The sequence below is a fragment of the Cucurbita moschata genome, unplaced genomic scaffold (genome assembly GCF_002738365.1).
Source record: "Cucurbita moschata cultivar Rifu unplaced genomic scaffold, Cmos_1.0 Cmo_Scf00044, whole genome shotgun sequence".
In the NCBI taxonomy this organism is placed as follows: domain Eukaryota; kingdom Viridiplantae; phylum Streptophyta; class Magnoliopsida; order Cucurbitales; family Cucurbitaceae; genus Cucurbita; species Cucurbita moschata.
In genome coordinates this window covers 2,580,657-2,593,824 of record NW_019268560.1, presented here as the reverse complement: position 1 = coordinate 2,593,824, position 13,168 = coordinate 2,580,657, and the positions used below count along the sequence as shown (strand labels likewise).

Below are 13,168 nucleotides of genomic sequence, written 5' to 3'. Positions count from 1 at the left end.
AAGAGTCAAGCGGAACACATAGCACAGCGAAAAGTTGGCTCAATTGAACACTGAGAAACTAAATATCAAGAACGAATCCCTAATCGTAGGAAAAGAAAATGATAAAGCACCAAAATCAAACTCCTGCAAAGACACAACCCCTCATACATTGTTTAAAACAAAGGCACAGGAAAAGAGAGAATCAGGAAAGGAGACGTAAACCTAATGCACGAATTCAACCTTTTCTGCACCCAAATCAGTTGTTTCAGACCAAATTGCTAGAAAACCAAAAATAAATAGAAACCGATGAATACTACGGTGTTGTAAAGAAGACGACGACTGTGAAGGAAGCCATGGATACCTCCACTCCAAGTGAGCGAGCTCTCAACCGCCAGAGAAAACGATAAATCTGGGAGGGGTAAGATCGTAACATCACACCAATTGGTAATTTAGAAAAAAAAATTTGGACCATTTCTCGATTTGTGCGTGTCATCCTTGCGCAGGGGCCATGCTAATCTTCTCTGTATCGTTCCAATTTTATCGGATGTCCCCGAAGGGACGACCATCACGTCTCGCCTCCACAATATAAACGCTTATTATGTTCCAAATTCAGCGATGTGGGACGTAAGAGATTGGGCCGTGCAAAGGCCCATATTTATTGTTATTTACTAAGAAGTAATATTCATTTTCTTTGTGCATTTACATTTCAAAAGGCATTAAAATTTGAACATTTTATCTATGCACATAAATTATTCCAAATTTCAGAATTTAAATAAAATAAAATAAATTAAATTACAAACTCTTTGGAATAAAACTAATTTATAATCACTAAAATAAGTATTATTTTTTTCGATAACACCATAAATAAAAATAAAATATAGCCTTTTACTCTTTTATCTTTATAACTAAAAAAAAAAAAATAGTTTCTTTTTTAGATATTGAAATTTATATCTATGATTTACATTATTCCTCATGTTAGAGTAACACGACTCTCTGCAATGGTATAATATTGTCCACTCTGAGTATAAATTCTCATGGCTTTACTTTGGGATTCCTCAAGAGGCTACATACCAATGGAGAGAGTATTTATTGATTATAAATTTAGTCGACGTGGGACTTTCATCATCCTAACACCTCATCATAAAATACCCACAAACTATATTATATTGAAAGGGAAGATTAAAATAAAATAATATGAAAAGCAACAGCTGTCATTTTCCCCCAAAAATGCTTTTCAAAGACGTGAAACTTTAAAATCTTATCCAAAGAATTTTGTAAAGGTTAATAAATTTTAAAATTAGTTTATTGTTTATTTTTTCTAAAAATATTTTATTTTTTACTAATAAATTGTAAAAATACATCGTTATAAACCTAATAATTTCATGCAACACAGTAAACTAAAGTTGGTGGTAGTGACCCTAACAATGAAATCAAGCTACGTGTCAAATTATGAGAGAGTTGTCATATTCTGATGCTACATAGCGTGTGGATCTCCAAAGAAATGGGATAAAATATCTCATGGGACCAGCTCCATTGTCGCTATCGTACAATTTTTTATATCTCCGACGTGGTGAGTTTAGCCGCAATTGTTAGCTGTCACGTAATCGAATCAATTGTTTCAATTCAAACCCTTTTAGTTGATTTATGCTTTTTTTTTTCTTTTTTTGGAAAGGGTGCTACGAATTGTTATTATCTTTTCATTTTAATTTTTTTCTTCAACGAACATGTATATGTATGTAAGTACATACATGCGTACATATATTTATCTACGTATTTATATATTTAAGAATATTTAAGAATTCTATTCAAATTAAAAAGTTTAAAAGCATTTTTAAGTTGGAAAAAAAAAACGCTTTTTTATAAAATTGAAAAAGTAATAAATGAAGTCACGCATAAATCTCTTTAGTGTCACGAGTTATTTATTTATTTATTTTATTTTTTACTCCTTATTTTTCTCTTTTTCCCTTTCGCCCTTGTGATAAAACCGTAAAAGTAAGTAAACTAAAACATAAAAAAATAAAAAATAAAAAATAAAAACTTTATTGATATATGAAATACAACATAAAAAGAAATAAAAACATAAAAATAAAATTGAAGTTTAAAAAAATCATTAATAAATAAAATCGGTATAATCAACAAAATTAAAATTTTATAAACATATGATTTAATCTATAAATAATAATGAAAATTGGAAAAGATTGGGTGGAAGGAGGACATGTTTGGGAATAAATAAGTAATAATTAATGTGGGAGGCAGAAAAAATGGGACACGTGGACAGCAAATTTCTGTCAGGTCAATGACTTACCTATGCAAGCCAACAGCTTGCAACTCCGTGGCCCACAAGTAACGGAGCCCTTTAGCCTTTAAAAAAAAAACAAACATAATAAATAATATTTCCTAAAAATAATAATAATGAGAAGACATGGGGCCCACTCAACTATATTGTGACGTCATTTCTCCTTTTATTGAAAAAAGAAAAAGTATTTGTAAATGTGTGCTCAGTACGACTCGGAGCCGAGCCGAGTCTGCTCCGATTCCCTCTCTATAAATACTGGCCCCTTCATCTTCGCCTTCCTACTGTTCCATTTCTCTTCACTTCAATCTTATATGGCTGAAGAATTCCAGGAATCCGAAGTGATTTTTTCCGATCTCGACCACCGCCGTTACCTCCACCGTGCCGACGACGACGATTGCGGCGAGGATTTCTTTAACTTAAACTGCCGCGGAGGAATGGTTGTAGCGCCGCGAAATAAGTATCAACAGCGGACGGTGCGCGATGGTGGACGGCTGTCGAAGAAGGTAATGGCGAGTTCGCTTCCGGTAGGGATTCCGGAAAGAAACCGACGGAGGACGACGGAGGAAGAGGATGAAATGGACGAAGAGGAAATGATTCCGCCGCATGTGGTGGCGGAGAGGCGAATGGCAGGGAAAATGGCGTTCTCTGTTTGTACTGGGAATGGAAGGACGCTGAAAGGACGAGATTTGAGACGAGTAAGGAATTCGATCCTTCGGATGACCGGATTCTTAGAAACGTGATCGGAATGAGGACGGTGATCGAATCTCCGATGAATTTCTAGATAGATACACAAATTCGGAAGCGGAAAATCAAATCGCGACGAACGCTAAAAGGCTTCTTCGCTCTGCTTCTCTTCAATCAAATTAAATTATAATTTGGGGATTCGTTGTTGGTGAAATGATCGATTTTACCAGATAATCAAAATTGAAAGTTGTATTTTCATTTTCTTACAGAAAAAAAAAAATGATTGAGTTCATGAAATTTTTGAGGGAGGGATTTGGTTTCGAAGATTTGACGATCTCTCCCAACCAGATTACTTGTTCATTACGGCTATTGCACATATTAGACGCTCCGTTTTTATTTATTTATTTGATTATTTATTAAATATATATTGGAAGTTTTGTTTTTATATTCACATTCTTTATAAAAATGTTATTTCTAGTTTTATAATTTCCATTACATTTGATTGAAATTATTATATTTTTAATGTGAGTGTGGATCAAGAGAAAAAGCTTTAAAAGTTTTGAAAAATAAAAGTCAATATTTTTGTAAGAATATTCTTGTTTTTTTTTTTTTTTTAATTGGGTGAGATAGGCTGATATTGAATTAATCCTAAAGTTTTTTTTTAAAAAGAATATAGAATAAAAACATTATAATAAAGAGATAATAAGCGAGCATGAACTTGAGGTGTCATATGATTACATTATGATTAAAAGTGTAGACAATTAAGAAAACGAAAAGAGAACTAATGAATTAAATAATGGTGATGTGGAACAATCAGAAGCATTAAAAAAAAATGGACGGTTTGTTATACTTTGCATGGGAAAAGATAATAGGAAGTTCGAGCAGTTGCAAGATGAGGCGTTTTATTGGAAAAACCAATTGGGAGAGAAGGATCAATGACGTCGTTCTTAAATTAAAATTATTTCTTTTTTAAGAACATTAGTCTTGAAAATACAAAACTCATTCTAGTAAATGATAAATACCCATTTTTAATTAATATTTTAATCTATAAAAAAATATCTGACCTTAAAATTGAGAATATATGCGATTTATAAGAATATTTTTACACTTTAAGATTGAGTATGTCCTGAATTTCCGAATTCATTCTCATCCACAGTAGAATTTTCTAAATCTACAAAAATATTGATGGAGAGAAGAAAAGATTATCGACCAATTTGATAATTATTCTAGTTTATTATTATCTTCTTTATTTTTCATAAATATATTTAAAATACTATAAAAAAATTTAAAAATAACAAAGTTAGTCTTCTTTTTCAAAACACAAATAGAAATATAATTTGATGAACTACTTAATATATATCTAAAATTAATTACATTATAAATCTTTGTATATTTAATTTTAAAAACTAATTTATAATATTATAGAGGAAGAAAATTAAAGGGAGGGGAGAGAGAGAGAGTTGCGTGTTGGTAAAAGGAACTAACAATCATTTTGGTTTTGAGCTTTTTATATTCAATATGATTGGTGGGACTTTCGTTATCCCACTTACCAACTTTTTTATTTTTTTATTTTAAAAAAAAAAATCAATTTATAACTCTAAACTAATAATTATATCAACCAAAACCTAAAATTCGATTAATACTCTCAATTAGATTCCTCGTTTGCTTACATGTGCGCAAACGTATAATTATATCATTTATATTCTTTGTGTCAAATAATACACAATTTTTAAAAAAATACAGTAAAAATAAATGTACGAGCAATTTTCAAATTCAAAGCCTAAATAAATGCACTTAAAAAAATTAAATTTAATGGATAGAATTATAAGTTTTTAAATAAAATCTAGATAGTGTAAATTAATACATTTATAAAAGTTCAGCGTTTTAATCTATACCATTATGTTATTGAGTTTTATCAACTCAATTAGTTTAGAATTCGAACATACAACCTCTGGACAAAAAGAACAAACACATTCACGAGAAGATCGAGTAAAGCTTATAGATGACAATTCAATAAGCAAAGTTCAAATGAGTTTATATAATATATATATATATATATAAACTCAAACTCAATTTGACAAACAAGTCTAACCCACCCCACTTAGAACTTGGATCAAAGTCTTTAATTTGTGGTTTGATATCAAATAGTCAGTTGTTTGGTGATTCTTTTTGTTTTTATTGTTTTTAACAAATGTGAAGTGAAGGTCATGAGATTTCATGTTTTTGGTTTTCCTTTCTTAAGCAGAGTTATCAAAAATTGCATGCAGAACATTCTGTTTCACTTGCTATTATATAAATCACCTCAGTTGTTCGCATATGCATGCACTTTTGGATGGAACATTTATATCCAAAAAGGAAATATTATCAATAAAGCAAAGAAAAGGATCAGAAGCAATGGTGACAGAGTAACTTCATTCCTATAACTGATGTTTCAAGAATATGATTTATTGATTGATTGGGAAAACAGTTATACTCACAGATGAGACTTGAAGCAGCAGGTTGCAACGTAGCCAAAACGCGCCGAGCTATCCCTGAACCATTCATGAGCTCTTGTTACCTCTAAAATCAAATCAATCATATCAGTCTTGAAATATAAGTAGCAGGTGAGAAGCAAGAACAGATGAGGCTGTTGACTCTCACATTCAAATGAAAACAAAATGGAGTGGATATCTACAATTAAAGGACTATGCCTTTGCAGTCCATTGCAAGATGTTGAATCTAGTAACAAAGAAAATATCCATTGACCTTGAAGGTCAAGATAGGATGTGTGAGATCCCACGTCGGTTGAAGGAAACCTCTCCCTAGTAGACGCATTTTAAAACTTTGTAAAGGAAGTCCGAAAGAGAAAGTCCAAAAAGGACCAAATCTGCTAGCAGTGGGCTTAGGTTAGTATTGCTGTTTAAAAAACATCGACCAAAGGGGCTTGGAGACCCCAAAGAGAACCGAAATGATGATGATATTACTGAAACAAATCGTTCCATTGATTTCTCTGCTATGTCTGAGTAATGAATTAAATGAGAAATGTTGTATCCAAATTAAACTCCAGCCCCAACAAAAATTACAAAGAATTCTATTTAAACAAATGCATAAAAGTGGTCTGCAAGGATTCCACAGCTCAAGATATTCATACACAAATGCTTAGTTTTCACATTGTCCTGAATAAGATATCAACTATTAGTAAAAGAGTTGCATAAGAGGACATACCATCTGAATGCTTTCATGTGGGGAGGCTTTCCTTTTGATGATTGAACTATCAACAGCTGCATTTTTTGGTTGTTTTTCTGTTCATCATTGCTTTCTGGCTTATGCTCAGAGTAAGAACTCCTCTTCCACATTCATGAACAGCAATCAGCACACAAGCAACAAATGGTTCATCAGAATTGAGAGATGCATACCATTACTCTGATTGCAAGATTCAGAAACAGGAAATCCATCTACATTATCATTTCTTGGGTATCCATGACAAGTAGAGTAACTAATACAGGAAAAGAAGTCGTCAGCAACAAAATAAATTTGATCCAATAGAAAAGAAAGGCGAAATCCCGAAGAAAGCACTGAGAATGGAGATAAATACTTGGAGGTGGGAAGGCCATTGCAGTGCTCCTTGCTGCAGGAGAAAGCGCCTTAATGGAGCCAAGAATAGGTACGGATCGCCACAGAGGGAACCCTCCAAATCCTTAATATGGATGGATCGGCACCATTATTGATTTCAGAGCCCTTGCATCCCCATTGCTCTTATTGGCCGATTGTTTGCTTCAGAAGCCAAACCAGTCCTGGTGGCCCCATTGCTCTTATGAACCTGGGGATGGGGCCACGCTCCAGGACCCGTTTTTCCCACTCATAATTTTTCCGCTCCAAATTTTAAGGGAAGAAATTCAAAAATTAATAGTATTTCTTTCAAAAGGGGTAATCTTTTTAGGAAATGTTATCTATGGACATTGGTATTTAATTTTTTTTTTCCTAACCAAAAGTAAAATAATTTAGTTTAGAAATGAACACAAAGGAAAATGCAATGAGAGAGAGAAATATAATAAACTCAGACGAAGCCAATATCATTTTGATTATAGAAAAAGCATTCCGTTCCATCCATCTCATACTAAAGCCGTCATGTACAGAACAAGAATCTGAGCGATGGCGATTTCCACATAAAATTCCTAATAGCACAAAACATTGTTTACCGAATAAAACCACTTTTTCTCTTGGTGGTGTGGTTGGCTTTGGGGGGAGTGGGGAGTTGTAACTAAAGGAAGAAGCCATAGCTCAACCTTTTACATGCTGAGGCAGGCATGCTTTGCTCAAATAGGATGAGTATCCTCCTCCCATGATACGCGCTAGAAACCATATTACACCGTATATCGGTTCTTCGCATGCCTGTCAAACTTCTTTGCATCGTCCTGAACGAGAAATTAACATGGAATCAGAAACATGAAACAAAAGATTGAGTTAAAACCATGAGAAATGTAAATAAAACTATATAGCAGCAGCATACATACGTGGAATATAAAGCCAATGCTGTCATTGTAATCAAGAAACTCCTTCCACTGCTTCCCAATGCTCGCCTAGCCAGAAAATAGAGAGAAGGAAGCAGAGACATTAACTGATGAATACATGGATCCCGACAATTTATTGCTCATAAATGCAGTTCATTGCGTGTGCCGGGATAAAGTATTGAATTAATGTAGGGCATATTATGCTGGAGAAAATCTAGTGGGCTATATGTATAAATTATTGGTCTGGTGGCTATTACCTGCGCCGCTTCATTGGAAGCATTCTTAGTCCAAATCGATATTTTATCCTGCCCAGATCTAACGTTGACAACAGCTCCACAAATTTCATCACCACAATCAAACTGTTCTCCGATCATAGCAAGCAGCTGTTTGAAGTAATTTATTTTTTTTAGAAAAATAATAATAATAACCAGTCTTGAATATCTTTGTTTACATTCCAAATTGAACATGCAATTCAAGGTAGTACCGTGTATAGCCAGCCATTATCAGATTTGCCCCTTGAAAAGTTTACAGTCCATTTCCCTCCATTCGCACAGACAGGATCCTCCCATTTAGGCTCAATTTTATGTTTAAAGCAGTACAAATCTGCCCTCAACGCCAATTTGCTTGGATGATGAATATTGTTGTAAACACTAAAAGCAGGAAAAAGAAAATTAAGCACTGTATGCCAGTAGAAACTGCTGTAAAAATGATAGAAATGTCAACACGAGGCAACCATTTATAATTTCAAGTAATGAAGGGCCCCTAAAACCAATCCATCTTCAAATTAAGGCTTTTAAATTATTTGTTAAAGCAACAGACTAACTATCTAGATTGAAACATTTCAGCAAACAACACGTAAATACTTTACCTAAATTTCTATTCTATTTAAAAGTATAATAAAATGGATATCAAAGACCCTCATTTTATAACCATTTGATTTTTTTTTTAAATTAAGCTTGTAAATATTACTACCATCTATGAGTTCCTTTCTTTTGTTCTCTACACTCTACAATGCTTTTGAATATTTCAAGCAAAGTATTGAAAACTAAAAAAAAATAGTTCTTAAAAACTTATTATTGTTTTTGGAATTTGAATAAGAATTCAAATATTAACAAGAGAAATGGAGACCATCGTAAATAAATTATTAGAAACCAAGCACAATTTTCGGAAACATAAATTCAAATGTCTATCAAACGGAATCTAAGAGTGTCCAAGCGAGCTAACAATGCACCTCAACTATTCTCAAAGGTCAGCCCTGGGGTAACTATATTTGATCGCCAAAATATTAAATCCAAGTAGGCAGCCAATGACCACCATGACTTGAACTCACCTCAATAGCATAGTTTATTCAAATTCTGATTTATGAACGCAAAAACTCAAGTAATCAGTGAACACCACAAAACAAAACAGAGTGAACAAGAGTTAAGGAGGCAAAGATGGTAAAACGATTAGAAAACTTCAACAGCAAATGATGGTCCAAACTCGTCCAAAATTAGCAGAAGTGACTGTTTCTATAAATTCAAAGAAATTTCCTAGTAACTTGCTTGCACTTGTAACTTATTTATATCTAATTCTTAGGTTTAGACACACATAATCGAAGTAATTCGTACTAAACTTTAGAATATTCACAAATATAATCTACATGAACGTCAAAAATAAAGTCTCCAACAGAGCTCCCGTATTAAGTTTTGAAATACACAAAAAAAACAAGAGCAGAAATAGCACCACGTAGATTTTTCCCCGTAGCTTCATGCATATATCAAAGAACATCAGTATCCATTCAAGACCTGCGATAAGAAAATAAATGTTCTACCCAATTTTCTCCATCAGCAAGTCCCCTCTCTCCAGCCCTCACAATCATAATCCCCTCTTTGGCTCAGCTGATTTCGAATTAAATACAACAAGACCAACACAACTAAAACGCTAAAAAAAACATAGAAGAATATTCAATTTCCAAAAGCAATATCGAACCCTTTTGCTCGAAGCTTCCTAAATTTCCCCAGGAAAAAAAAAACATAAAGCGGACCAAGAAACGGCAACAACAAAAGAATCGAAAACAAGAGGAAGTTATCAAAAAAAGAAAAGAAACGAAAAGAAAAATTCTACCTCCAGAACTCCTCCACGGTAGAGAAGGTATATATCGGTCGGATAGACGCACCCCAGGTGGCTTGCTTGGACTTGGCGGATGGGTTATCGAACCAAAAGGTCCAAGGGTGCTCCAAAGGGTGAGGCTGATGCACTATCGCCGCCGATAAATTGGAGGAGTCCAAGTCGTCGTCGCCGACGATCTCTCCTTCCTCAAGATCCTCATCTTCCTCATTGCCTCGTCCCCTAGGGTTTTGATTTGCGATGGAATTAGAAAGATCTTCCATCGATGTAGCTTTGATCGTCTCTTCGACTACCATCTTTCGTTCACTACTCGTGGGATCGAGCGTACCTGAAGAATCGAATCAATGGAAGAAACCGAAAAATGGCACCGCCCTCGAATTTTCTGTTAGGCGTTTGAATCAGCCTTCAGTAGGATTCCCTTCCCGAATTTATATGGTAATGGAAGTACAAATATATAACTATATACTTAGAACAATATAAATAAATCTAATATATTAATATTTTTATTATATTTATTATATTTATTAAAAAATAATAAAAAAATAACAAGCATTTATACTTATTTAAAAACTCAGGAAGCCTTATTTTTAGTTAATTTGTTTATTGTTTTTTTAATTTCTTAAAATTATTCCAGGACATTTTCCTTCATTTAGTTATTTTGTTAAATTTAAATCTAATTATAAAGAAAAAAAAATAAATTACAATTAGTTTCAAACTAAAAAAACTAAATTTTAATATTCTCTGAAAAAAAAAAAAAAACATCAAAATCACCTGTAATTGCAACGACCCAATTGCAATCAATTTAGTGTTACTTTTAAAAATTTTAAACATACGCGATTTTAAAATAATAAAAAACATAGCTATGTTTGGAAATGATTTTGAGCACAACAGGAAGTGATTCAGTGCTTCCACTTCCAAATGACTCTCGAACATGTTCTAAATACGCTTAGTTTCATAGAAATGAATCTCTCTGTTGTTTCGAGAGAAGCCTCATGACTAGTCGAGATCGAGGTCGATGGTAGAATCATGGTCATGGTGCAAGAATCTTTATCAGTTTTATATATCAGGCAAAGAAAAAGGTGGAAGATGAAGATATGGAAATTGAAATTGAAATTGATTTGAAGAAATAAGATCCAATGTATTACATACATACATCACTATACTCAGCGGACCAGTGGCTTCATTCCCTCTGCCAATGCAACAAAAAAATCCCCTACGGTGCCCTTCCAATCGGCCAAATCCTCTTCACCAACAAGCTGCTGCATCAATCTTACACCAACTATGGCTTCCGTATCTCAACCTACCACAGCACAGATTGAACACACAGAGAGTTTGAGGTTCAAGAAAGATGACACCATTCATAAAAGCACTTCATTCAGCATGGAACACAGTAATGGGAATCAAGAGGACACCATTCATTTCATGGCAGCTCATTCAGAAAATCATGAAAGAATACAAGGGCATACGAAAAAGAAAACCGAACTAAAGAAAACAACTCTGGTCTAAGTTAAATGAGACATCCTTAAGGTGTAATTACAAAAAAAGACTTCGTCACGGAAGTCCAAAGGGAGAGCTAATCGACAAGCGGTTGATCATTTACAGCATCCAATCCTACTCTAAAGAGGAACCACTTTAACAACTCAAGTCCACCGCTAGTAGATATTGTCTGCTTTGGCCTGTTACGTATCTACTAGGGAAAGGTTTTCATACTCTTATAAGGAATGCTTCGTTTCCCTCTCCAACTGAGGTGGGATATCACAATCCACCCCCTTAGAGGTCCTGCGTCTTCGCTGGCACACTACCCGGTGTCTGGCTATCATACCAACCTGTAACAGCCCAATCTCACTACTAATAGATAATGTCCGTTTGCCCCCTTATGTATCACCGTCAGCCTCACGGTTTTAAAACGTGTCTACTAGGGAAAGATTTTCATACCCTTATAAGGAATGTTTCGTTCCCCTTTCCAACCGTCGTAGGATCTCACAACCTCAGTGCTCCTTCTCAAACTTTTGAAAATAGTAGTAAGCAAAATCATGACAAGATACAGATCTTTGAATAATGACTCTCTCCACAACTAATATAGTAAGAAACACACTCTTTTTAGGATTTTGTTTCCATGAACAATGTAGAGGAAACGCAATGAACAATGAGAAACATATTGAAGATTCAAAATTATAGCTTCAATGTACAACACAACAAAAACAACCTTGTTCTTAAATCACCAAACCAATCAACACAAAATCAAAGTCCGACAGTGATATTTATAAATTAAAACAACAAACACATGAATTAAAACACACGGCGAAAGGTTATAAAGAAAGGAAATTCCATCATTGCTCTCTCAAATGCCTTTGGAAATGAAGCCAACCAAAGTTCATAACACTAAATGCAGAAAACCCAACAAAAAATTGCTAAATTCAACACCCAATTCATCTCCAAGCATTTCAAAGATGAACAAACACAAATCATGACATATAAAGTACCATAAAATCATGCACAAAAATACATTTTAGTACTCCACCTATAGCTATAATGGCAAACACTTTCTCTTCACCCTCCACATTTAATCAAGCAGTTAACCTTAAACGATTAGATGCAGAAAAAAACCTAACCAAAACAACAAAATCCCATCTATAGAACAAGAGTAAATTAGCCAAACAACGAGAAATGCAGTCAATCTAAAGACAAAAACCTTCAAACAGCAGAAGATAAAGTGACGAACAAGAAGTATACTACCTTGGGGGCATAATACGGCGCTTAGTGAACTCCAAAAGTGTAGACGAAACGCCATGGGCGGATCGGACCTGAGCTTGCAAAAGACAGCACATTATGAACCCTAAATTTGACAGAGGGAGAAAAAAGAGGAGGAGCGGGAAGGGGATTTGGGGTTTAAGGAAAATGGCGATTGAAGAATCGGCGGAGAGGGGCGAGAGTGGGGTTGTTCCACCGTACGACTCTAACCAGACAGAGTAACGGAGGGAGAGAGAGAGAGAGAGAGAGAGAGAGAGAGAGAGAGGGAGTGAGGGAAGGAAGAAATTCGTGTTGTTTTGTTTTTTTTTATATTGTTTTATATTTGTCCGACGTGGCTTCATTTAAAATGGATCCCACCCTTCCAAAACGGCAGCGTTTTGTGATAGTTCCCGTTGCATTGGTTCCATTTGCTACTGTAATTTTTCGATTACTCGAATATGATTTATACGTTTTAAAATATTGAGTTAAATCCGGTCGGATCATTTACAATGCATCGTTAAGATTAAGAGATTTCGACCAAAAAATGGCACGTGACGAGTTAACCAGCTGCAAATGACGCGAGTTCGTACTCCCAAAAAGATAACTAGTTGAATGCTCTCGATCAAAAATCACAATTGAGTTTAATGTAATATTACCGTCTTAATTATTTTATTTTTCATTTTAAATATTTCAAACCAACCCATAAAATAAAATTAGTTAAAATATTAGATGCAAATTAAAACGTAAAGATCAAACAAATTAAAATCAAATGTCATCAAACCAAGTTTATTATTAACATTCATGCAAATAAAATCACATCACACAAATCACAAAAAAAAAAAAAAAAAAAAAAAAAAAAAAAAAAAAAAAAAAAAAAAAA

The 13,168-nt window shown here is 34.0% G+C and overlaps 2 protein-coding genes, 2 long non-coding RNA genes and 1 other non-coding gene across 5 annotated transcripts; 1 reads left to right on the top strand and 4 right to left on the bottom strand.

The window, feature by feature from the left end:
- Nucleotides 1-436: 436 nt before the first annotated feature.
- LOC111434417 lies at nucleotides 437-539 on the bottom strand. Its single transcript, XR_002708951.1, has one exon. It is a non-coding gene; the product is annotated as a U6 spliceosomal RNA (small nuclear RNA).
- A 1,930-nt stretch (nucleotides 540-2,469) lies between these two features.
- LOC111434057 lies at nucleotides 2,470-3,283 on the top strand. Its single transcript, XM_023071350.1, has one exon. The coding sequence runs from the start codon at nucleotides 2,470-2,472 to the stop codon at nucleotides 3,013-3,015; it is 546 nt and encodes a 181-aa protein (XP_022927118.1). The 3' UTR covers nucleotides 3,016-3,283.
- A 2,061-nt stretch (nucleotides 3,284-5,344) lies between these two features.
- On the bottom strand, nucleotides 5,345-5,659 carry LOC111434290. Its single transcript, XR_002708924.1, has 2 exons — nucleotides 5,600-5,659; nucleotides 5,345-5,518 (listed from the first exon to the last, which is right to left on the bottom strand). It is a non-coding gene; the product is annotated as an uncharacterized LOC111434290 (long non-coding RNA).
- A 1,326-nt stretch (nucleotides 5,660-6,985) lies between these two features.
- On the bottom strand, nucleotides 6,986-9,976 carry LOC111434284 (eukaryotic translation initiation factor 4E-1-like). Its single transcript, XM_023071698.1, has 5 exons — nucleotides 9,556-9,976; nucleotides 7,934-8,099; nucleotides 7,707-7,832; nucleotides 7,453-7,518; nucleotides 6,986-7,353 (listed from the first exon to the last, which is right to left on the bottom strand). The coding sequence occupies exons 1-5, from the start codon at nucleotides 9,852-9,854 to the stop codon at nucleotides 7,303-7,305; spliced, it is 708 nt and encodes a 235-aa protein (XP_022927466.1). The 5' UTR covers nucleotides 9,855-9,976; the 3' UTR covers nucleotides 6,986-7,302.
- Nucleotides 9,977-10,649: 673 nt separating this feature from the next.
- Nucleotides 10,650-12,569, bottom strand: LOC111434289. Its single transcript, XR_002708923.1, has 2 exons — nucleotides 12,295-12,569; nucleotides 10,650-10,858 (listed from the first exon to the last, which is right to left on the bottom strand). It is a non-coding gene; the product is annotated as an uncharacterized LOC111434289 (long non-coding RNA).
- Nucleotides 12,570-13,168: the final 599 nt, after the last annotated feature.

Bases quoted from the DNA above. Each gene is read 5' to 3' on its own strand.
- LOC111434057 (XM_023071350.1), top strand. From the start codon at position 2,470: ATGTGTGCTCAGTACGACTCGGAGCCGAGCCGAGTCTGCTCCGATTCC.
- LOC111434284 (XM_023071698.1), bottom strand. From the start codon at position 9,854: ATGGTAGTCGAAGAGACGATCAAAGCTACATCGATGGAAGATCTTTCT. The intron at 7,519-7,706 runs GTAATAGCCACC...TTTTCTGGCTAG, and splicing joins CTTCCAATGAAGCGGCGCAG to GCGAGCATTGGGAAGCAGTG. The intron at 7,354-7,452 runs GTATGTATGCTG...TTTCTCGTTCAG, and splicing joins GCATTGGCTTTATATTCCAC to GACGATGCAAAGAAGTTTGA.